This window comes from Trachurus japonicus, chromosome 3 (genome assembly GCF_045865225.1).
Source record: "Trachurus japonicus isolate A0001 chromosome 3, Traja_1.0".
Lineage (NCBI taxonomy): Eukaryota > Metazoa > Chordata > Actinopteri > Carangiformes > Carangidae > Trachurus > Trachurus japonicus.
In genome coordinates, this window is record NC_140909.1 from 27504096 (window position 1) to 27527964 (window position 23869).

Consider the following 23869-nt stretch of genomic DNA (forward strand, 5'->3'; position numbering starts at 1 on the left):
GCTCCTTCTGCCATGTGACAATCTCAAAGAAAAAACACTTCTCCTCAACTGAACTTTTAACCCAATGTTACGTAAGAGGTGCTCGGTTTCTGAAGTGTGTGAAAGGGGTTAATGTGGTCCAAAGACCCAAGAGCAATAAGAAGAAGTGGTTTCCTCAAAGCTAAAGGGGAGCAAAGAGCAGCAGAACAAACGGGTCAGGGCAGCCGCTCATTCCAGCACCGACTTTACCGGGGATCCTCTGGGGTAAACAATAGTGCAGTGTTTCCTCGTGGTAATTAGATGAGGTACAGAGAGGGACGAAAAGCTGACGGGACAGAAAGAGTGGGACAAGAGAAGAGGAGAGAAACGAAAACAAGGTGTGCAAATAAATCGCAGGAATAGATCACGAGATCTTTTCTGATCACTTCTTGTTAAAGACTAACTTAATGAATGGAAAGAGGAAGTTGGACATGATTTTGAAATCAGACAGGAAGGAAGGATAAAGAGAAATTCCCAGCAGTCATTTCATCTGATGAAAAGGTAATACTTAAATCAGTAGGAACAAAACTAAACTAAACCAGGAAGAGAGCAGATGAGGTATTACCATTGAGAATTTATATCAGTCATTTTATTATTGAAGGGTTAGTTCAACATTTTGGCAAATTGGCCAATTGCCATAATCCCTATAGTCATAGCAGTAGGTTCGTTACCTTTAATTGTCAGTGCAAGCTATTTTTAGAACGGCGGAGCAGAGCCGTGAGCTGCTCAGAGCTACGCTACGGAGGCTCATGGGATTTCTTGGTTTCCCTCATCAAACTCATCAAATACACAATCCAACAACTCCAAAATGCTCTGGTGGAGAAGTTGCAACCTGCACATTCACCACGCTATGAGATAATAACAGAATGTTACGAGACTGTGTTTTAAAGGTAAATTCATGCAAAACCGTTGATACGTGTTCCTGTCGGGGGCAGTTTTTCTGCAAACAGTCTCTGCATTTACCTCGAAAACCATTCTAAAAATAGCTTGCTCCAACAATTAAAGGTAACGAACCTACTCCTAAAACTACAGGAATTAGCCTACTGTATGGCAATTTGCCAAAATGTTGAACTATCCCTTTAATTGAATATCGGAGCATAACCTCTTTTGATTAAGCACTACATTATCTTATCTCTACCCAGTGACAAAGGGTTAAGAAAAGATAGTCTTCCATGTGTAACTTATGGAAATGTAAACAGCATCCACCTTGAGGTATTGACTGATGTCAGTCCTGGAGGCAGCAGTGCTGGACCAGAGTCAGTTCTACTGTCCTGACACTGTGAAAACAAACAGACTTACTCTACAGATTTTGTCTGTGTCACCTGTGAAATGTCAGTTAATAATTCAGGCCATAATCATACTGCATGTTTTGTCCTGGTCTCAGTTCTTCTTCACATTTCATTTCTAACCTTTATCTGTGGATGTGATTATATCAGGAATCCACAGACAGAGAATAGAGGAATATAAATATCAAAGAGGTTTGTTCTGGTTTCATCGTGACTCAGCCTCCACTCTTTGTTTCAGTGTATTTATATATAAGATTAGTAACTGACACCATTATTTAACTCATTAAAATGCAAAAGCAAACAAAATCAAATGACCATATCCACACACCTCATCTCCCGTTCATTGTTTTTTCATATAAAAGTTATTTATAGTATGATGATAAATAATTCTCTCATGTGGTGATGGTTGAAGGGAGGAGGCTTAATCCTGCTGTCATATTCAGTGATAACCGTGGTATTCAAGTGTACTACCTGTCCGCTCTTATTAGGATTAGAGAGGTTAACAGGATGCAGGCTGATGGTTCACTTTCCAACACATATCTGCACAAAATGTCCTCACTGTCAGTCTTCATTACCCCGCCTCTCTCTCTGCGCAGTTTTTGGTTGTTGTTACCCACACAGCAGGAGAAGAGCTGGTGTCTGACGGCCATGAACCGCTGCCATTCCTTCCACTCAGCCCACAGGCCTCAGATCAGTGTTGTGTGAGTCACTCCACCGACATATAGAAGAACAAGACTCGATTGTTGAGTCAAATATCAGACCAGTGCACCCACCGCAACGGGCCGCATGAGGGGGAGATGAGACGCACTTCACTAACTGAACGGTCGAGTGACACAGGATTAATTAGCAATTAAATTATTGGTTAAAACATAAATGACCCAAATTCACTGATTCCAGCTCATATACACACGGATAAATAGAGTTAGATATGGCCACCTGATACTCCACATGCAAATTCTCTCTCTCTCTCTCTCTCTCTCTCTCTCTCAGAGTGCCCTCAGCTTGAATCCCTGCCAGCACAATGCAGCACTGCAGACCTGGGTGTGGCCTCACCAAAAGGCCTTTTCACCAGTACTTGTGAATCCGATGCTGATGTGACGACCCTGAACAATTTGTGCACTTACAGTTGCAACAAGAACATTTTAAGTGATTGCTAACATTAATAGATCAATATTTGTTCTGTTGTTGCATCACGAATAACTCCCAAGCAACAATCACATTACAGAAATCCACAGTTATAAACACAAGGGAGTTCATACTGTCTGATATCAATGTAGATAAAGGCAGCAGGAAGTCGTCTGAGACAAACATCTGTCTTTTTATTGATCCAGCTGTTTAAAAACTGCTGTAAAAGCAGAACAACATATGAGCTGAGCTGAGCTGAGCTGCAGCCTCACATCACCAGATCACATTTGCCTCAAGAGCCTCTCAGATGATCAGAGGACACAAGAGCTGCAACTAGTTCAAGTTCAAAGTTCAAACATTGGAGATATCTGTGCTTTGTCACTTTAAAAAATAAATCAAGAGCTGTGCTAACTATCAAAACTATCGCTGACTACAGCAAAGACAGAGAGAGTATGTTTTCACACGAAGTATAATAAAGAGTGATGATTATTCCACGCTGCCAACAGTAAAAACAAGGGTGAGGGAGGAGGCCAGATTTTTCTTGTCAGTTTGGGATAACACAGCGACTATCTGGTATTAAAGTGGTTTTATTGGCTCACACCAACATTTACAAGCTCTCACAGTCTGATGATGTAATGGCTTCCACAGCAAAATCCCTTTTACATGCCATGCTCCCACATCCATGGCCTCTTCACTCAAAAAGGTTTATTTTAACTGCTGGGTGGGGATAATGTCAGGTTGGAGTACGATGGACCAGTGAGTCAGTCACATGCTGGTGGTTTTTTTTAACCGGACACCATGTTTGATTTCTTGATCAAATGCAAACCGGGGGAAATAGGATTTAGATCCTCATGTACTGTACACAGTGGAGCCTCTGTAGGATGAGCTTTTGATGTGTGAGACCCTTTTAGGCTCCAGCTGAGCAAGAAGCAGGTATTATGTCAGGTCAAAAACCACAACAAGATGCAATGTACAAGCTGGGAAGACTGGAATACACTATGAGTTTGTAAAGCTACAATACACAATAATTCAGTTAAATACATTATAGCCTTCGTATTGTCACACTTTCATCTAATCAAACAATCAAAAAAGATGATTAGATTGTGCCCCAAAACACAAGGAAACACACACATCAGTGATGGAGTTGTCATTCAAGTAAAAACGGAGAAAAGTGCTTCTATAAAAAGGTAAAAAAAAAAAAAAAAAAAAGATGAGCTCTCATTATGGGGTGGATGGTATAAACCAGGGGTTCTCAACTGGTCTCACTCTGGGACCCACATTTTCCCATGGTCATTAAGTCGTGACCCACTTTTATAGAATTCAAACCAAGATTTTTTTTTTTAAAGCCTTTAAAAACTCATTTTGCTCTTTATTGAGCAAAGTGCATTTCAGAGCACATGAATGAAACTGCGGAGGACCATGACAACTGCATGTACGGAAGTGAATTAAAAAATATCAAACTGCACAAAATGAAGAACAACAAAACGATATATTTGACTTTTATCAAATTCCATACTTTCGTAGGAACCCTGGTCTGTACTATATGAACATTATCTATAAATAAAGAGTTAAAAAAAGAAGCATTTATACAGTCTTAAGAAGAAGTATAAATATAATGATAGATACTGTTACGGTCAATACTTCAAATCAGCACAACACAACACAGGCCTAAAGAAAATGTAATAAATGTTTCCAGATCAAATGGCTAAGTGTTCTGTTCAATGTTACCTTATTGATCTCTTAGTGCGATTTTCACTGTTATCTGGTGGGTGACTCACTCTAGTGCACTTCTGGTTAGTTTGAGTTTTACTCAGAGAGACTATTACTGTATCAATACAGCCTCGTGTATATAAAACCCTCTAACATTGTAACGGTAAAAATTAAATACAGACGTCTATCTCAAAAACACTGAAGTGCTGCTGCTTTAAACTTAAACTGAACTTCAAACACTTCCCTAAACCCACCTTGTTAAAACCAGAGGAAAACAGTTCTGTCGGTATTGGAGCAGATTTGGTGGCATTTCAGTCAGCGATGAGCTTTGAGGACGACAGAAGGTTGAGTGACCAGAGTCAATTTGCCTCCCTGTATAGGATGTGTTTGACAAGCGCTAAGTAAATGTGCTCAGCCATTAGGAAAACAGGCCTATCTTTTAGAGCAAACACTAATCCCACTCACTCCAGAAGCCTGTGTCAATACACTATTTCTCTGTGCCAGCAAGTTGCTTGGATAACCTGCTACAGCTTCGAGTGTAATCTCTCCCTCCTGTTACTCTGGGAGAGCATGGAGCCTTTTAAACATTGGTTGAGTAGTGGAAGAATCATTTAGATCCTTTACCATAATAAAAGCCCTTCTTACTTCTGTATATCAAATGAAATCAAAAGTAAAAACATGTCTGTGCAGTAACAGATCGGTATGAAAAGTATGCTTAAGATAGCATGTGTCAACTTTTAATTTTTTCCATACTTTTCTATTTAAAAGAAATTGTTTCTGATATATGGCTCCACATGTCAGAATTATGGATATGTGTAGTTTTTTAAGTGAAATGTGCTGAGCAGAAAAACAATCTAACATCATGATGTGACAGCAGGAGAGGCCGGAGTGAATGAGACAACTTATAACAATTGTAGGTTACAAAGTAAAAGGAATCTTCGGACGAAAAACCTCCTACGCCTCTGTACCTCTCACTCGCATAGCTGTGTTTTTTGTGTGTGTGGCGCTGTCTCTTGACGAGTGTGGAGGTGTGCCATGAGGGATCACAGGGCGGATTTATGGAGTGGCGACAGACCTCTGGGCTAGTAGAGAAACCTTAATCCAACTCTTTGCTCTCTAGTTGTGTGAGTGCAGCGTTTCCAGCAGATCGGCTCGACGCGGAGTGAGAGTGTAAAGTAATGTCACAAAACACTTTCCTGTGTCTTAGCTGTGATTCCATACAGCCACAGAGAAAATGTTCCTCTAAACACTCCTCTCAGGGAAAAAAAAACAAAAAAAAAAACTAGAGCGGCTCAGTGTGGAGTGAGAGAAGCAAAAACAGACCAGACATCAGCAGAAAGGGAGGAAATGCAGGAGGCGCAGAAAGAAGCTTCCCAAAATCTGGCTGCCATACAGTGACATGGAATGTAATAGTGAGGGGGAGTGAGGGGCGGGGTCACGGTGTCCTGGAAAACATGGAGTCCCGGCCCAATTCACTGTGTTTCCAGTGTTCAGACACTAAAAGAAGAAAAGTGACCAACTGAAACATGTGCAGTGTTTTCTCACAAGAGATTTATCAGCTGTTTCTCTAGTTGCAAGAGAATGAGCCTGGTGCAGGGGGGTGATTATTCAATTAATCAATTAAATAAAGGTACATTGTGTAGGAATTCCTCCCATCTAGCGTTGCGGTTTGCAAGCAACTCAATCGTATTTTTCATGCTGCATTCACGTGAAATTGGGCAGACGACAGCCGCTGCACGTAACGGCATAAACAAGCCTATATGTAAACAAGTCGTCCGTCACCACGAGGCAAAACAATATACTGTACGTGACAATATGTTGTCATGGCGATGTGGTATTGTTTACCTGACCCACGTTTTACCAGCTTTCTCTGGACTTCTGTGACTAAAATGACATCTGGTTTGTTACCGACGGCCGTCTGCCCGACTGCACGTGAATGCAGCATCAGTGTAACGCTCCATTCCTCCTCACTGCGTTACCGCGGTGACTTTTCACAGACGCCGCCTCGACCTGAGCCGACAGCTCCGGTGTCTCCGCTGAGTTTCTGTGGTTTCCTACGGTAACGCTGCCACCGAACGTAAAAACATGGAGACACCACATGGCAGTCAGCACCGAGCTTACCCGCTATATGAATGATATGAACGGCAAATTCAGAGCTTACCAGAACACTTCAGTTTGTTGATGGGGGGGACTACTGATTAATGAAAAACATACTTTTGAACCAAATAATCGATTTTCCTGAATAGATAACAGAATAAATTAAACAATGTCCCTTTAAAGCAGATATCATCGGCACGGCCGTTTCGGCTAATGCTGTGTTCAAGGCAGGCTTTTGAAACCGTAAGTTACAGCTTCAAGTCACAACTACGACTTGGTAGCGTTCCAGGTAACCCGTAGCTCGTGTTTTTACCGTCCTGTTGTCTGTGAAAGTTCCCTATAACGGCCACTCGTAACTTCCGACCCGTGAACTCGTACCAGATCGAACTGGTATGACTTCACAGGAAGGAAAAACACAAAGTACGAGTTTCCTTGAACGCACCATGAGTTAGCAGCCCCCGCCCTTGTCAGGCATCAATTGGTCCTCGTGCTACGTCACCACATTCACGCGCATCCCTTGGCTGCACACACAGCCCTTCATGCCGTTCTCTCCCCTCATTGGATAACACTTGTATCCCACAAGGAAAATTTTCTCCTCGGGTTACAGCAGAGCAGAGTGACGGAGAGACTCGTGTTTAGGCTGAAATACTTCATGTAAGTGATTGCTGACGGAAAATAGGACTATTTAGGACTTATATTAACAAAAACATTCCACTGATATCTGCTTTAAGGGACAGAAAAATAAAAATGTTTGTTAAAGTTGCTTTCAAGGGTCAAATATTCCATCTTACATTTGCTGATTTTTTCTTTTAATATGAAGGTACAGTCAGGACTCCTGCCCTGCACATTTGGTTTCCCGCTCAAGAAATGTCTATTTCATTTTCCATTATCAAACAGTCTGATTAGTTTCTTGATTTTTTCCCAACTATTTCTATCTAATGGCCTTAATGTAGATGTCAAAAACAAGGGTGGGCAAAACATGACCCCATAATCATGCCATATATAAAGAACTATGACCTCTCTCCTTTACCAATCCCAAAGCATCATCAAACATTCATCCTCATGTCCACAACCATGGCCAAAAAAAATAATCCTACTGAATTGGAAAGACAGAGCAAAACTTTCACTACAACAGTGGTACAAACTGCTAACAGAACATTCACTATGAAAGACAATATCACCCACTACAATTAATCCTGGTCACCCCGCATACAATCTGTCCAGAGCTGATCCCTCAAAACTCTACCTTACATCATCCATCCCCTCCTTTACCCCCATTTTCTTTCAGTTCACAGATAAACAATAAATGAAATGAAAATCATTGGTAGTTGCAGCCATGCCCAAAGTCATGTGCCTCCAAAAGTGTTCACAGATTTGCAGATTTCAATACTAAAATGGGTCATAAAAGATAAATATACTGCCTTGTTTATCTCCTCTCAAACCGCAGTCACAGGCTGTAACATAAACCTGGTGTCCTTTACAATGAGGAAACTCAAACTCCAACACTGTGACGAGGATAAAGTGCAGATGGTGACATGGGAACAGCTGTGGTTAGGACAGACTTCGCAGTTCCTCGCATGAACTCCGGTCAGAAACATGGCTGCACACATCGCTCCGCAGGACAGAGAGGGAGTCTGGGCAGCAGAAATATAAACCTGCAGTATTTATAAGCTCAACAGTCTGCTCACAATAACAGTGCAAAGCTGTTGCTAATTGTTATTACAGATCAGTCACTGCTGGGCCGGGCCTCAGCTTTCCCAGTTTCTCAAGTTAGCACAGAGCCGAGTGCACACGGGACGAGTGAAAAGGGAGACGGATCTGTTACACTGTCAGGACAGAAGAACAGGTTCTACTACAGGTTTGGTTAGAAATTAGAAACAAAAGCAACATTTAAATGCATATTCATGATCCTGTTACTAATGTGAAAAGGAATCTGGAGTATGTTTCCCACAGCTGAGAGGTTCCTGCAGCAGGTCCTGGAGAAACCAGCTCCTGTTCCACCGCTCATCTGTTACTCTCAACGCGCTCTTGCTGCATTATCTTCAAATTATAATCATTTCTTTCGAAGCTGACAGCCACCATTTAACTTGTTTACATACGTTTGTAAATATGTGTCTCAGCTTGGAGAGCTTGAAAACGTCTATTTCAGCCCTGGCTTACTGTCAAGAATCAACCACATCCAGAAATGTTCTATCAACAAACCCGGGCTGTGTACCCGACACTGTCAGCACTGTTTGAGTTTTAGCTGCTTGTGCACTAGGTAATGGAGATCGTCTATTCATTTATCTGTTCATCAAGAAACACCGGAGGAGGGGGGGGGGGGCTGAAAGAAGACTGAAGGCCAAAAGAGGAGGCAGACCTAGAGAGAAACCTCTAAATCCTTGATTACAGCTGCTTTTGCTCTTCGAGGCTGTGTTTTGCTTAAAATGTCAAAATGTAAATTCATCATAACTTAGACCAGCAGCAACTGATTTTTGGTCACTTGAGGACAATGGGGGACACAACCCTGACATGTCATGATCTTTCCAGCTGATTGGTGAACTTGGTAGGAAACACTTTCTTTCCAGGTAGAGAGCAATGGTATTTTTCATTTGAGGAAAAAAAACTGACTCAACAGAACCGAGGCCGAGCCAGAGCAGTAAATGAATTGAATTGAATTAAGTGAATTGAAACTCACTATAACGTTCTGTAAAGCCACTTGGAGCTGCAGATTAGGCAGAGAATTCTCTGCAGGTTCATCACTGTGAACGACTCCTTCCCCACTGCCACACTGTTTGTCACACTGTCTGTCACACTGTCATTCAGTACATGATTTACTGTACTACTACTACTACTACTACTACTACTACTACTAATAATAATAATAATAATAATAATAATAATAATAATAATAATAATAATAATAATAATAATAATAATAATAATAATGGTTTACATAAAGTGCTGTTTTATCGATACCCAAAGCGCATTACAGAAACCATTTTTCATGCATACCTCATGTGGTCCTGCTTACTTGACCAGTTTCTGGCTATTGCAACTTCTATGTGTTGCTAGTTAACAGGTCCAACCATCGGTCTGTGGGTCCAGCTCACCGAACACAGCCCTTCTACCAACAGGATGTTGAGCAGAAGTTGAAACCCAAACAGAAGGGACACCCGGATTACTTTACTTTTACTTTACTTTATTTGTTTATTTAGTCGGGACAGTGCATAGCCTATTAATGGACAGTGAGTACTAGAGTACCCACTGTAAATATACCGGATTTAGCACTGGTGCTAAATTACATCCCTAGTCCCCAAAACAATACAAAAATTATTAGGAATATGAGGAGAATAGTAAAATAGTAATAAACATTTGAAGCTTCATGGTGTGTTGTTATTGGAGACAACTGTGTGTATTGGAATTCAATCACAAATCACAAAAAAATAAATAAATAAAATTCATCTTTTTGTCTTTAAAACATACACAAACTGACATAGTATGTATTTTATCATTCCCATGTAAGTTCCTTGTAAACTTCACAAAAGCTCCCTTGTTATGTAAAATACTGTACAAGCACCCAGTGAGGAATATAAGCCCTAGTTAACCTAACTTCGACCAGCAGATGAACCTCTGTGTGTGTGTGTGTGTGTGTGTGTGTGTGTGTGTGTGTGTGTGTGTGTGTGTGTGTGTGTGTGTGTGTGTGTGTGTGTGTGTTGGTTGCACACTTGTGCACTGTGACCTCTCTGTCATTAGCCAACACCCAGGTCATGTCAGTAAAGCTCCGTCCACGCAGCCAGCCATGCTGGAGCAAAGTCGGAACAGGTGGTCCTATCAGCAACACGCCCATATGTAGGCCACATGTCAAGCATTAGCTGGTCAGCGCTAAGGCTAACACTGAGACAATGCAGCCAGGTGAGGGAGTGACTTAGCACAATCACTACACTGAAGCTGAGCCACATGGTCGGGCCGGAAAGGAGGTCAATCCAATTAGTTAGGTCTGAGACACACAAACATCGGGACTCTGTCCAATCCCGTGCCAATCCCATAATATCCGTCCCCTTCAAGTCCTCCTCCCGTCTCGCGTTGCACACACAGATGTGTTAAACTGGTGGGGTCACACGCATGAGAGTGTTTCTGTCAGGAAATATAAATAAGATGAAGACGGAAATGTCATGGTAGGGGTGGAATGATCTGACCTGAAGTCAGCGCTGCCCCATTGTTTGACTTCTTTAAAAGGGATAGTTCAACATTTTGGCAAATTGGCCCACTGCCATAATCCCTATAGTTTTAGGAGTAGGTTCGTTACCTTTAATTGTTAGTGCAAGCTATTTCTAGAACGGCGGAGCAGAGCCAAATTCATGCAAAACCGCTGATGCGTGTTCCCATCTGGGGCAGTTTTTCAGCAAGTCTCTGTATTTGACTCTAAAACAACTCTTGTAACGTTCTGTTATCATCTCATAGTGTGGTGAATGTGCAGGTCACAACTTGTCCACCAGAGCGTTTTGGAGTTGTTGGATTGTGTATTTATTTGATGAGTTTGATGAGGGAAACCAAGAAATTCCAGTAGCCTCCCTAACGTAGCTCTGAGCAGCTCACGGCTCTTCTCCGCTGTTTTAAAAACAGCTTGCACCGACAATTAAAGGTAATGAGCCTACTCCTAAAACTATAGGGATTATGGCAATGGGCCAATTTGCCAAAATGATGAACTATCCCTTTAAGCTCTGAGCCAGTGGCCTCAGCTAGCACTCATCACCACAGTCACATTCTTAAAGTTACCGTGTGGTGTTTTCTTGTAAACAAACACGCTCATGTTGACGTGTGTACCCTGATAGCTGCAGTCTGCAGCCACTTGTAGAGCGAGTGGTTGGGGCACATACCACATGATCACAGATGCTCTGAGCACTGAGTCACCGCTTTGACTCCAGCGTGGCCAAATTTTCACACTGTCATGTCAAATAAAGGCACAGTACTACTCCCCCCCCCACCACCATCAAAAAAAGGCTTCTTTGATTATTTTGAAAGCCAGCCTGTTTACACCAGCTCCTTCTGTCCCGCCATTTGCCTCCGCACGGCCGCGAGCAACTTGCAACCGATGACTTATCAAGCAAAGTTAATTTCCCCAAAGAGCCTGAGAAAGTCGAACATTATTTGTATTACGAAAGAATGTACAACATCAAAGGGAGAAGCCGCCATGTGTAGAACATAATCCTTCATAAAGCCCGCTTTTTCCCCCTGTTATGTCGCTTTAATGACTGAAGCCTGAGGTCAGTGTTTACTGGGCAGAAGAGAAGCGGCCATGTCTGAAAGACGGCAACTGTTAAAAGCTTTATGATGGAGGGGGGAACCGTGTCTCCACGCTTACTAAACGGGCCGCAACGCCTCTTCAGAGCTGTTGTTCTGGACAGTTAATGAGTCATTCACATCACCACAGGCTACTTTCCCAGAGTGCGGCAAATTATTCTTAGCGTGGCAGCGACGGCTCTTATCTTCTGACTGGGATGGGCCAGTGGAGATAGACAGGGCCACTACTGTAGTTACGAGCCGCAGAGGAAGAGGCAGATAGAGAGGACTGAGAATAAGGAAGACCATAATGACACTTGATAATTGCACTTCATTTCCTGAAGTGATAGCGTATCAGGAGAACAAAAGTCAAATCTTATCTCAGCAAAGACTGTCAAGTCCACCACCCCCTATCTGAGACAGAGGAGAAAACCGATTCCAACTTTCACCGACAAACCTAGGACAAACAACAGGAAAAAGGTGACGTGCACCAGGCCACGGACAGCTGGGCTGATCTTTTCCTTGAGCGTCGTGCTCCGGGGTGACATCCCTCATGTTTTCTGCTCCCTTCCAGATGTGTGCGCTTTTCACACTGGGTTTTTATTACACCACATCTGGACATATGGGAAGCACAAGATGACCACAAACCACACACACGAGCACACACATGCACACACCACATGAGGCCCTCTCAGCGGAGAGGTCACCTGTAAGGATTTATGTAACTCCAGTGAGGAGTGCAGGGTGTGCTCTCAGCATTTATGTAATAGACTTTATTGATATTCAAAATCACAAGGATGGAAAATCAGCCAGAGGAATGGAGCGGTCCAAGGAGAGAGGGGGGGGCTGGTGTCCGTCCGATTTACTGCCTTTATAATTACTGCATTTAGTGTTTGTTTAGAAATAATTTCCATATAAATAGTAAAAAATCAAAATTAACATTCAGATCATTTACTAAATTTGAAAACACAAGACTTTTTGTCCCCCCCCCCCCCTCTGCTGTTGCTGTTCCTGCAGGAGGTGAGCAGGGGGGGAGGGAGGTGGACATGACTAAGCATCCACAAAGGCCTTTTAAAACAAGTCCTGAACATCCGCTCCTCCACAGAACCAGAGGAGGGATGAGCCAGCTGCAGATGGACGCAGCCACGGCAACAGAGGGGAGGAGGACAGGGGAGAGTGTGTTTTTCACTGTGTGTTTGTCATGCACACAAAACACAGATTTCAGTTTAGTGCTTTTTCTTGCCAAAGTCACTTAACTTCATTTCTTTATTATTATCAAATGTTTCACTTGGTCAATAAAATACGATGAAATGACAAGTATAACAATTGGCTGATTGTTTCAGCTAGATAAGCTAGAGAGGCCTTTCATTAGACAACATAAAAACTTACAGCTGTAGTTAGAGGTATTACTAACACAGATGTGGTCAGTGAGTTTGATGTCCTCCTGGATAAAGACTTTTCTGTCCATGTCAGTTCTACACGACGCACTGGTGCAGGTGTGGTGAGGCTGTAGGGCAGCTGGCCCAGTCTGACACTGACTGCTGTGTTTGAGAGAGAGTGTGGGTCCGTGTGTGTGTGTGTGTGATGCTGACGAGGCACCTGCAAACCCCAGCGTAAACAAAGAGCCTGTTGCTGATGACTGACTAGTTAACTCAAAAAGTGCAATGAGAGACACAAGTCACACTGGACAAGGTCTTACTTTGTTGTCGTCATGTTGAACTGCACCTATTGATTATTCACATCACTGATTACTTCAATCAATCAGTGGATGGAATAACAAAAAGTTATCAAGAAAATCTGAAGCACGGTCACAATCTCCCCTTCTAAGTTATGGCCAGGGGAGTGTTTTTAAGGGACATTATGATGTCAAATGATGTTGACCTTTGACCTTTTGGATATCAAATGTCATCACTTCTGAGGGGACATGCGCTGTTGATGACTGACGTGTTCACTCACAAGCAGAATGAGAGACACAAAGCTGTCACTACACTCTGATCAACCTACTGTCAAAAATAGTTGACTATTTATTTTCCGTTTGAGAACTGTGATATCACACAGCTGTAAGCAGCAGATGTGCTTACAGGACTGTACAAATCTGGCAACACAAGTGGCCATATATTCTATTAAAGAGGAACTACAGTATGCAAGATGTTTACCTTAAAGGGATACTTCACCCAAAATTCATAATTCGACAATTTTCTACTCATCATCATGCCAAGGAAGGGTTCAAAAGTTATCAAAACGCTTTAGGAGTTCCAGGGGGGGTCCGGCTGGCAATGGATTTTCATATAATAGCAGCGGATAGAGTTCACTTTTGAATCATCCACAACACACACTATGAAACATCCAGATAATTCCATACTGCTCGTCTGTACTGACCCAAGTGTCCTGAAGCCGCCCACCACATCAAAAAGTTGTTTGATCTCTGTTTTTATCCTTGTTGTAGCAGTAGCTCCCAGTGGCTCTGTTGATTTGCTGCGAGATGTTCTTTCGTGTTTACATCATCCAATGGTTTACAACGACAAACGAACATCTTGCGGTAAATCTCACGCATGCGCACAAACATCAACAGAACCACTGCGCTACAAACTGAAAAATTCAAATTATTTTTTTCTGAACAACTTTTTCATGTGGCGACTTCAGGACACTTGGGTCAGTACTGACGAGCAGTATGGAGGTATTTGGATGTTTCATAGTGTGTGTTTTGGACGATTCAAAAGTGAACTCTATCCACAGCCATTATATGAAAATCCGTTGCCAGCCGGACCCCCACTGGAACTCCTAAAGCGATTTGATAACTTTTGAACCCTTCCTTGGCATGACGATGAGTAGAAAATTGACGAATTATCGATTTTGGGTGAAGTATCCCTTTAATTTTATCCACCCTGGTAGACATCACTCCACAGATTGCCTGTGAGTTGGCTTCGTTAAAAACAATGCACATGGCCGGGGGTGGGGGGGGTTAGCTGTGAGTTTTTATGACTGTAAAAAAAAATAAAACTGTAGGGGGAGCTCCGTAGAGGAAAAAGGGACCAAAACAGTTCGTCTTTAACCTGCACAGTGAAAACAGAACCAACTGGAGGATGAAGCCAAGTTTGATTAAAGTCTCATTGCGTTTTGATCCACTACAGCACAAAACTACTCATCCAGTAGAATATCACTCTTAACTCTTTGAGACTGATGTGCCTCCACTAAATCTCCCTCTAACCTTTGGCCTCCAGCTGTTACAGAGTAAGAAGCTGTATCAACACTACCCTCTGCCTGATAGCTGGGGTTTTTTTCTCTCGCTCTCTCTTTCATACAGATGGGTTGACAAAGCAGGAACAGTATGTGCTCCTCTCTCCCAGCCAGTGGTACCCGTCCTCATGTCTACAGTTTCAGAGAAAAATAGGAGCTTGGCACCAGCGTGACGAGATAAACAATCAGTGAAAAGTAGCAGCTGGAGCTGTTGGCATTCTTCATCTTTCAGCTGAGCACAACAATGTTAACACTGGCTTCACAAAGTCTGCAGTTGTTGCTTGTGAGGTCTCGTGTATTGAATTTTGACTAGATGAAACTTGCTCAAGTAAAAACTTCACCAACATGGACTGAAAGAGCAACATCTGAGTGCCATCACTAAATCTGCTTTTGTTTTCACCTTCAATGTTGTTTTATATAAAAAAAAAAATAAAAAAAAATCACATAACATCAATTAACATTGGGAATGGAAAAAAAAGCACCTTGTAATATTCCCAAATTTGGTTACAGAACATTTAAGTCCAGCTAATTTCACTTGGATGTAATGTTGTTAACAGTGTTAACTCAATCTTTTTGGCTAAAAATAAAGAGTTTCGGGGCGGTGCGTGGCGCAGTGGTTAAAGCGCCTACCCCATGTAGAGGCTACAGTCCTCATCGCAGGCAGCCCCGGTTCGAATTCCGCGTCGGGCAGCCCTTTCCTGCATGTCATTCCCCCTCTTTCTGCCTCCCCCTTCCTGTCTATTCTCTACTATGCGCTATCAAATAAAGGCAAAAAAAAAAATAAAAATAAAAAAATTAAGAGTTTCCCATGACATCAAACAAAAGTCCAGTAATGTTTGTTCCACTGTGTCTACTTCCACCACTGGAAGGTGAATAAGAGGAGGGAGCGAGTCATTCTTCCTGTGATATGTTTCTATGAGTCTGATTAATGACAGATATGAGGGTTACGGAGAGCAGAGGAAGGGCACGATCATCTGGACCAGGTTGGGAACATTATTCATCATCAGTGCTAATGTTACATAAACTTTTCATTTTTCCTGAGATTTCCAAACTCTGAGTTTCAATTAGAAACAAATCCCACTGGCATTTGTAATAATGCAAATGACCAGCTGGGACTTTCTCAACATGATCTGCTGGAAGGAAATAAACAGCAGGAGAGAGAGTGTGTTGTACAATGATAGGGAGCTGTAGATACCTGTAAAGCTTCATTGGAAGGAACTTTGAGAAACTTTGTTGAATAGATTTGAGCTTCTCAAACTAGTGCAAGATAGTTAATAAAAGTGAAAACAGTTAAATGAACATCTCTTTTGTCTATTCCCTCGATCATTTGGGACAAAGAACTCTCTTACCATATGGCTTAATCTTACACAATCCTTACACCAAGGTGAGGAGAAAAAACGCAAAGTCACTACATAACCAACCTCAGGTCGCTAAACAAACAATCCTGTGGTAAACGGCTTGCGCAACTGTCCATTTGTGTTGTACGCCATGCTGTTCATGTCTTCACTAACATCCAGCCCAGGACTGATAACCTGGCACCTGAGACCTGCACCTGGCCTGTGAGTCAGCCTATTGGCCGATCCCCACTGTGTAAGCAGCCACTCTTTACCCTGGTTTCACCTCCATAAAACACACGGCGCTGTAACTTCACACTCAGCCCAGGGACACTACACATGAACCATTCTCTCTCTCTCTCTCTCTCATTCTCTCATCTTGCTTTTTTTGTTCTACCTCAGCCGGAGGAAAACAACACTTTCAGGGCACAGTAAATCTGGCTTGACCCCGCCCAGTTGGGGGAGATCCCGTAATACACACTAATCCCACTCAGCATTAGTGGGGGCTCTGGGGAAATGGTATTAAATGTGCATGTGTGTGTGTGTGTGTGCATTTTTTGTGAGAGCGTGCGTGAGTGCATTGAGGTAGCAGCGGAGGCGATGCTGTGAGGTGAAACTGCTGACCTGGGTTGACTCACACTGGGAGTGTTGCTGTTGGCCGGGAGCAGAGCAGCCCAACGGGGGCTCACTGCTCAGCCGGCCAATCAGGTCTGCAGGTCTATTACATGAACAAATTATGAGTCATGAAGGGGGGGGGGGACTATAACCTAACTAAAAGGTGAGACTGAGCATTTCTCCAGATATGTTTCCTCTTAAGAAGGTAGCGTCCTGCAGGGCACAATCACAACAAAGCCACTGTTTATTTAGACTCACTAGTTAAATTCCTGTTTCAGTGTATCACAGATTTTACTGTATCAAGAAAATAGGCCAAGAAAGTGCAAATTAATTCACGTCTCCACCCACTGCCCCATGTAAATATTAACATTTGGTTTGTAGAAATAAACTGTTGCAGGCCGGTGCTAATTTTTCCAATCTGGTGCCATCAAACCACCACAGAAGAAGCGTGAACAAGTGCCCGCTTTCCCAAACAGTGGAAAACAATTATACGGTACAGTATGCACTCTGGTGCATTTAGCTTTAATCTATACACCAACTTCTCTACCTTGGCCTTTTTAATGTGCTTATGTTTATGTAAAATGTACTTTGTGAAGGACCTGTGACCTTTGACCTGCTGACTTTATGGTAAACTCTAAACCTAAAGAGAAAAACAAACATAACATTTATGGTGTCTTTCAAAGATAATTCAGTGAAAGTTATTTTCAATAGGGTTAGTACTAACTATGCAGTCTTTACTTCACAAAAAGCTCACAAGTAGCTTCCTCATAGTCCAACATTAACTCTAAAGCTGCGTTTTGGTCACTGTTGTACAGTCTAATTAGTTTATCACAAAATTCTATAAATGCAAATACAATGATTGAACATAGAAGCCACTGTACTCATCTGTCTGTAAAGGTATTGCATGCACATGGTAGTGGGTATTTGCATACCATTTGATACCAGCAGCAGTAGCAGGAGAAACTTCAACATCCCACACACACACACACACACCCCTAGCATTAGCTGTGCTACTGCACTCTAATGCCCTGTGACACCTCCCTGGTCTTGGAGAGCAGATCGTGATGATGCACTGTCAGAGTGAGCAGCGCGAGGTAACCTCATACTCTCCCCCCTTGACCCGGGGGGAGAACAGGAGACAGCTGAGCTCATATTAAGCCGTCACTTGGCTCACATGTAAAACAAATGACCGAGCTTCCTGTGAGAAGTCTTTGTTTTCATCTGTATCAACCGTAATCTTTAAAAACTACTAGTTTACCCTGTTCACCCAATTTTGCATTTGTTCTATTTTTACTAAACAATTAATGAAGTACATTAATGAATAATAAAAAGATGCACTGTTGGACTCGTGGAGAATAGATCAAGCAGAAAAGTGAGCAGCAAATGGGTTTCAACAGTGATGCTGCACTCACAGCTCTCCTCCACAACTGCCTGTCATCCATATGCAGCCAGTGTCAGTCTTCCTCATCAGTATGCATGTTCAGGCAGCAGGCTGCTTTAAAATATAAATCATAACATCCACTGTATAGGGCAGAGGCAAAGATGCAGAGAAGCTAAACCTCCACTCTATATTGCTCTTCAGTGTCTGCAATTTTAAGACTGACTCAAACTGTCCAACAAACCATGAGCCATGTTGGCATGGAGACCAAAGAAGATAAAAAACTACCCAAACAATTTCAAACAGTAAAATTCCAATGTGGAAATATGTAGTCGGAGGAATTTAAGGTTTAACGTCAATTTCAGTCATATCTGACACAAGAAGGTAAACAGCGTCAGGAATGACAGACAGCAGATAAGAGCTAAACCAACAATTGGTGAAGTATTTGTCGTATTCTGTGCATGTTCGCGTTCGTCTTCGTTCTGCAGGGTCAATTCAAGTCCAAAGGTGTTGAAGATAAGATTGCTCAAACCAGTCAACTCCCCTTAAAAGTCTTAACCCAAAAATTGAAGCCTGTCATGTCTCAAATTGCCTTAATTCAGAAAATGACCGTGTTCAACCAAAGCTCTGTAACTTCCTGTGCGTCTAACCAGTTCCACATGCAGCAGCGGTTTGTGTTTCCATCTCCGTCAAGCTGAGTTTTATTAAGTGGAGCACTTGAGCGACAGGGCTTGTCAGGATCTTAACACGTAACTGCAGCTGTTGGCTGGTTCCCAAAAACATAAACTTCTTGTAAGTGATATCCTCTATCAGGAGTGTCTTTTTATAAACTTCAAGTCCCAGGGTGAGTTTGCCCAGCCACTGACAGCCAGTAGAAAACATCTGTCTGTCTATGTATTATATTGTTGTTTATTAGAGGCTGATGGCTTGGTCTGTGATATCTGTCACTTCATCACTCATGTCCAGAGGTGTAAGCTAAATTACACACCATGTCTCTGCCATCAAGCAGAGGCACTCAACTCTGAGTTAAGTCAAGTGGCTCAACTGTAAACTACTGTTTTCATACTGGGTGCTACCGAGGTGTATACACAGGTGAACACCAGTATGAAAGCCCCTCAAGCCTTTGATGGATATTTACTCTGAGATTTCATCCTGTATCCTCTCTTCACCTCAAAACGTCTTGTCATAACAATACATACAGTAAGACATCTAACCATCATGGCCTCAACAGGTATTAACGCTGTAGCATCTCCAGATTTGCACATAGAGGATATTTACAAAATGAACAGAAGCCCAATCAGAGGTATCATCTTTTTCATTCTTTGCATCCTTCCTCTGTGTAAAACCTAGTGACTTTATTACTCACAATGCAACTTAACTTGTAATCTAGGGGTGTTATGCTAGCAGCAACTAATGTAGCCTCAAGGCTATAACCGTTCAAAGTGAGACAGATGACGTGTCATAAAAACCAGTGCAGCTTGGAGGTATTTTGATCTAGAGAATGAAAATTAAGTTGTGTGTAGTCAATGTAGGATAAGTTGACATATAACCACTTGTCTAGAGCAACGCACAATCCATTCAGAACAGTCACATGGACTTTAAGCTGCAAATTATGAGCTAGTACTAGCACTGCTAACGTTAGCTACACTAGGGAAAACAAATACGACAGTGTTACCCTGTAGAAGCTATATTTTGCCAGTTTTCTGTTTTTTTTCTTTACCTTAGACTTTTAAAAACAACTTTTCTCACACATCCAGTAGAGCTATCTCAAGTAAAATGGGTGAAATTCCCTTTTAAGCCAACAAGACACAGCTCTCAAGACCAGAGGCCCCTGTCTGAGGTCAAGTTTAAATTCAAAGCTTAGCTGAACAGTGACAAAATCCTGCGATGAAACCCAACTACACGGACTGACATCACCCCGCCTGTGCTGCCTGTCTACTTTATTGAATGAAGAGCTTTATGAAAACAAAGTATGTCTATGATGTAATGTTGGCTGCTGCTCTCTCTCCCTCCTCTCCTCTATCTGTCTCTGCAGTAGCTCTTTACACTTGGCATCAATCACCGGGAGGCAGATACGCAATCTTGCTGTGCAAACAATTAAAGGCTGCTCCTCTGCACTCAGAACTACTCACTCGTGTTGCCGTGTTGAGGATTAATCCGACATGCTTACATATTAACCCCGGAGACGCATCAATGAATGGCATTCCTGAGGACTGTGTTTGCTGAACGCAGGGCAATGAAACGCAAGAGTGGAGCTACTTGTTGTCTTGAACGTTACCTTTGAACTTGGCTTTTGAGCTGCCAATTTCAACTTGACATTAACGCTAATACGATGGGAGGAATTAGCTTTTGTACTGTGATTAACAATCTTAAGACCATCTAAATTGTCTGGCTGATGGATGTGCATTAATGTATTTCAAAGGTCCTGTTCTTTGTAAGTGGATCAAGTGTGAACAGGTGAGCGATACAACCCCCTTTGTAAATTTCAACAGTGCTCCTGACGATATGTAACCTGTATTTGCCTTCTTGACAGGCAGCATTGTGCGTACAGTTGAAGCGTGTTGTGCAATCTTTAGGTATTCAGCTGAGGTTGAGCACGAACTGTAACGAAACAATGTGCGGTTGTGAACTTGCTCCTGACTGCTCTGTGTTGGAGTGACAGGTCCCCGAAGAAGAAAAAGAATATGAGTGGAATGTCTTGAGTGATATGAAAACAAGCAGCTTCCTTCACAGCCTTCAGCTGGGCCTCTACGATGTCTGCCTTGAGACAATCTTTCCAGTGTGCGGGAAAGAAGAGAAAATGGTCACAATCACAAAAAACAAGAATCTGTGACTTCAACCGGCGATAGAGGCGGATAGAGAGCTCCTCTGTGCACTAAATAATCCCCTCACAGCTGGATTGAAAGTGCAATAAACCTCTGAATGGGGGCAGACACAACTCCAGGCCAACCATAGAGGCCGTTGTGGCTGAAGCAGTGTTGTGCAACTAACATTAAAAGCCACACAGATGCAGGAATCAGAGACACTATAAATGCAGTGTAAAGATTCCACACTGATCATATCAGCCCACACAGAGCGCTGTAACCTGAATGTCTACAGATGTTCCTCTCATGTTGAGAACAAGGGGGACGGGTCTCTGCACATCAGAAAACTCAAAAATTAGAGCCTCAACAGACCGGACCTGGACTGATGAGTCTGAAGTGTAAGGTTCATAAAAGCTTTGCAAGAAATGATCTTTGTTAGGAACCTATGTTGTTGGTGTTTTTGCTTACCTCTAGCACTGGCCCCGCCCCCAAGATAATCTGCTCCACTCCACTGGCGAAACCCTTCTGGCTGAGAGCGGTCAGGTGATGAATGAGAAAGTTGGTGCTCTGTGTCTTCCCAGAGCCGCTCTCCCCAGATATAACAATGCACTGATTCCTCTGTCTCTGCAGCATGGTGTGGTAGGCCACATCCGCCACCGCGTAAATGTGTGGCTCCAGATCTCCCAGTGTATGATTATCATACATCTTCACATACTTGGGGTTGTAGATGGGCAGGAACTTGAAGGGGTTAATGACGATGAGGATGCTTCCGACGTAGGTGTAGATCTTCTCCTGGCGGAAACGCGAGCGCAGGTTGTCCAGCAGCGAGCGCTCGTTGAGCTCCGGCAGGCGGCACAGGTCGGCGTGGTCGCCCTGAGATTCGGGCTGTGGCAGCAGTCCGCGCTCCACCATGCGCCTGCGCTCCTCGGTGACCTGCAGCCACATCTGGAGGCTGCCGCCGTAGTGGATGGAGCCGTCTAGGTTCTTCTGTCTCAGCAGGAAGCGGTAATCCTCGCCGCCTGACAGCGGCCGGTGCTCCAGAGCCACGCGGGGCCAGAGCATCATCCTCTGCACGGGGCAGTCGCTGGGGTTCAGGATCCATTCCTCCCCACCGAACTCCTTCACCTCAGCTAGAACGTAGCACTTGGTGCGGTCCAGCTGGAGGCGGTCAATGACGTATTCGATGGCCTCGGCGGCCGTGGTGGTCTTGCGGGCGCTGATGGGGCAGTAGATGGTGCCCTCGGCCAGGGCGCCAGGGTAGATGCGCACGGTGAACTCGGAGTTCTCGAAGCGCTGCCGCCGGCCCAGGGTGCCCACACCTCCGACGCCGCCAACGCCATCACGAGCACTCATGGCGGAGCAGGAGTTCCCATGAGCAGCAGCCCGGCACTGGCACGTCCTTTACTGGGCTGAAGAGGCCACCAGGTCAAGACATAACCACTGTAAAGGAGGAGGACAAAAAAAAGGATTAATGCTCTGCAACACTGTACGACAAAAATTACGGTTACATGTTACATGCTGTCATTCCGACATACCACCATCTCGACATACCACCATTCCGACATACCGCTATTCCAACATGCCATAGTCCCACCATTCCGACAAGGCTTTCATATAAGGAAATGTGCGTTACTCAACAGGTGACTCCCTCCTACTTATCTGAACTCTCTCCATCTATCTGGCCTGTCTAGCCTCTACCTGGTCTTTTTACTAAATTTAACTAACTCCTTTCATCATCGCCTAAGCCCAACCAATGCAAAATCTTTTGGGGGAAAAATACTAGGGCTGACCCAAAAAAATCGAAGCTTCGAAGCTTCGTTCGTTGCCACGTTACGATCGCGCACCCCACTGGCCGTCGAAGCTTCGATTTTGATCGATTTTATGTCCGCAAAGCTTCAATTATCAAAATATGATAATCGGGTCAGCCCTAAAAAATACGCTATTAAAAGGAATTGTCGGAAAGGCAGGATGTTTAAAAAAAGAAAAAAAATACTGTCATTCCGACCATAGGAGGCAAGAATTGTCGGAATGATGGGACGTTTGATAGAAAATTAAGTGTTGTCATTTAGACAATTAGGGGCCGGGTCCACCAGATGCGCTTTCAGCGCTCTGGGCGTCTACTTTCCATTCAAATCCTATGGAGTTCAGCACGCTTTTTTGTCGCGGCGCTCAGAGGGCTCAGAGTTGAAATCTGTTCAACTTTTGGAACAGCGCGCCGCTCATCAAGCGGCTCGGAAGTGCGATGGCTCGTTTTGTTACCTGGTTACGGCAGCATTCTGAGAGAGATAGAGAGCGCGTTTGGTGAACACGGCCGTTGGTTGTGGGCATTCAGAGCCCCTTAGAGGCCTATGTCGGTTGCCCCCCGAAAATTACACAATTCTTACTTGTAATTAATAAAATGATCTTTGCAATCAAATGGTTGCTCAATAAAATCACAAAAAGATTACATCTCTTATAATATCTTCAATGTGTCCAGTTCAAAAATCCCAAAATGACTGTTGAGTAATTTCCTGCTTGAATAATAAAATGATTGATTAGCTGAGTGATTGTTTCAGCTCTACTATGTCTGACCTGACACCAAGATGAATAAATGAGACTTCTACCATCTCTCCAACTGATCTAAGACCAGGCATTTCAACAGAGCCGTCTGCAATCTGCCAGATTACGGAATTTCGTCTGATTATGACACAAAGACCTCATCCGCTATTATGTAATCGACTAAAGGGCCAAATTATTTTGCTGAAGCCGACATGCACACTCATAAAGGATAAGTCATCAGGATCTGCAGGATTACCATTAGCACACATACACGCTCCCGAGCACACACATAAGCTCTCGCAACACCAAAGACCAACAGCTGCCCCTGTCCTCCTCACTGAACACACAATCGAGCCATTCACAAGTTCCCTCCTCGATACACAGCATCGGGGGCATCATGGTGTGAGCGGAGGCCACAGATCCAGAAATAGAGAGAGAGGCGCTTTATTGACTGAGCTGCTGACA

The 23869-nt window shown here is 43.3% G+C and overlaps 1 protein-coding gene across 15 annotated transcripts in view; it reads right to left on the reverse strand.

Annotated features, from left to right (window-relative positions):
* Positions 1-23869, reverse strand: part of myo9aa (myosin IXAa) — a 119350-nt gene that overhangs the window by 67627 nt on the left and 27854 nt on the right. For all 15 annotated transcript variants that reach the window (XM_085768552.1, XM_085768592.1, XM_085768588.1 and 12 more), the window contains exon 2: positions 21335-22306. In XM_085768552.1, coding sequence (XP_085624678.1) covers positions 21335-22219 — 885 coding nt within the window. In that variant the 5' untranslated portion in view covers positions 22220-22306. The remainder of the gene's footprint in view (positions 1-21334; positions 22307-23869) is intronic.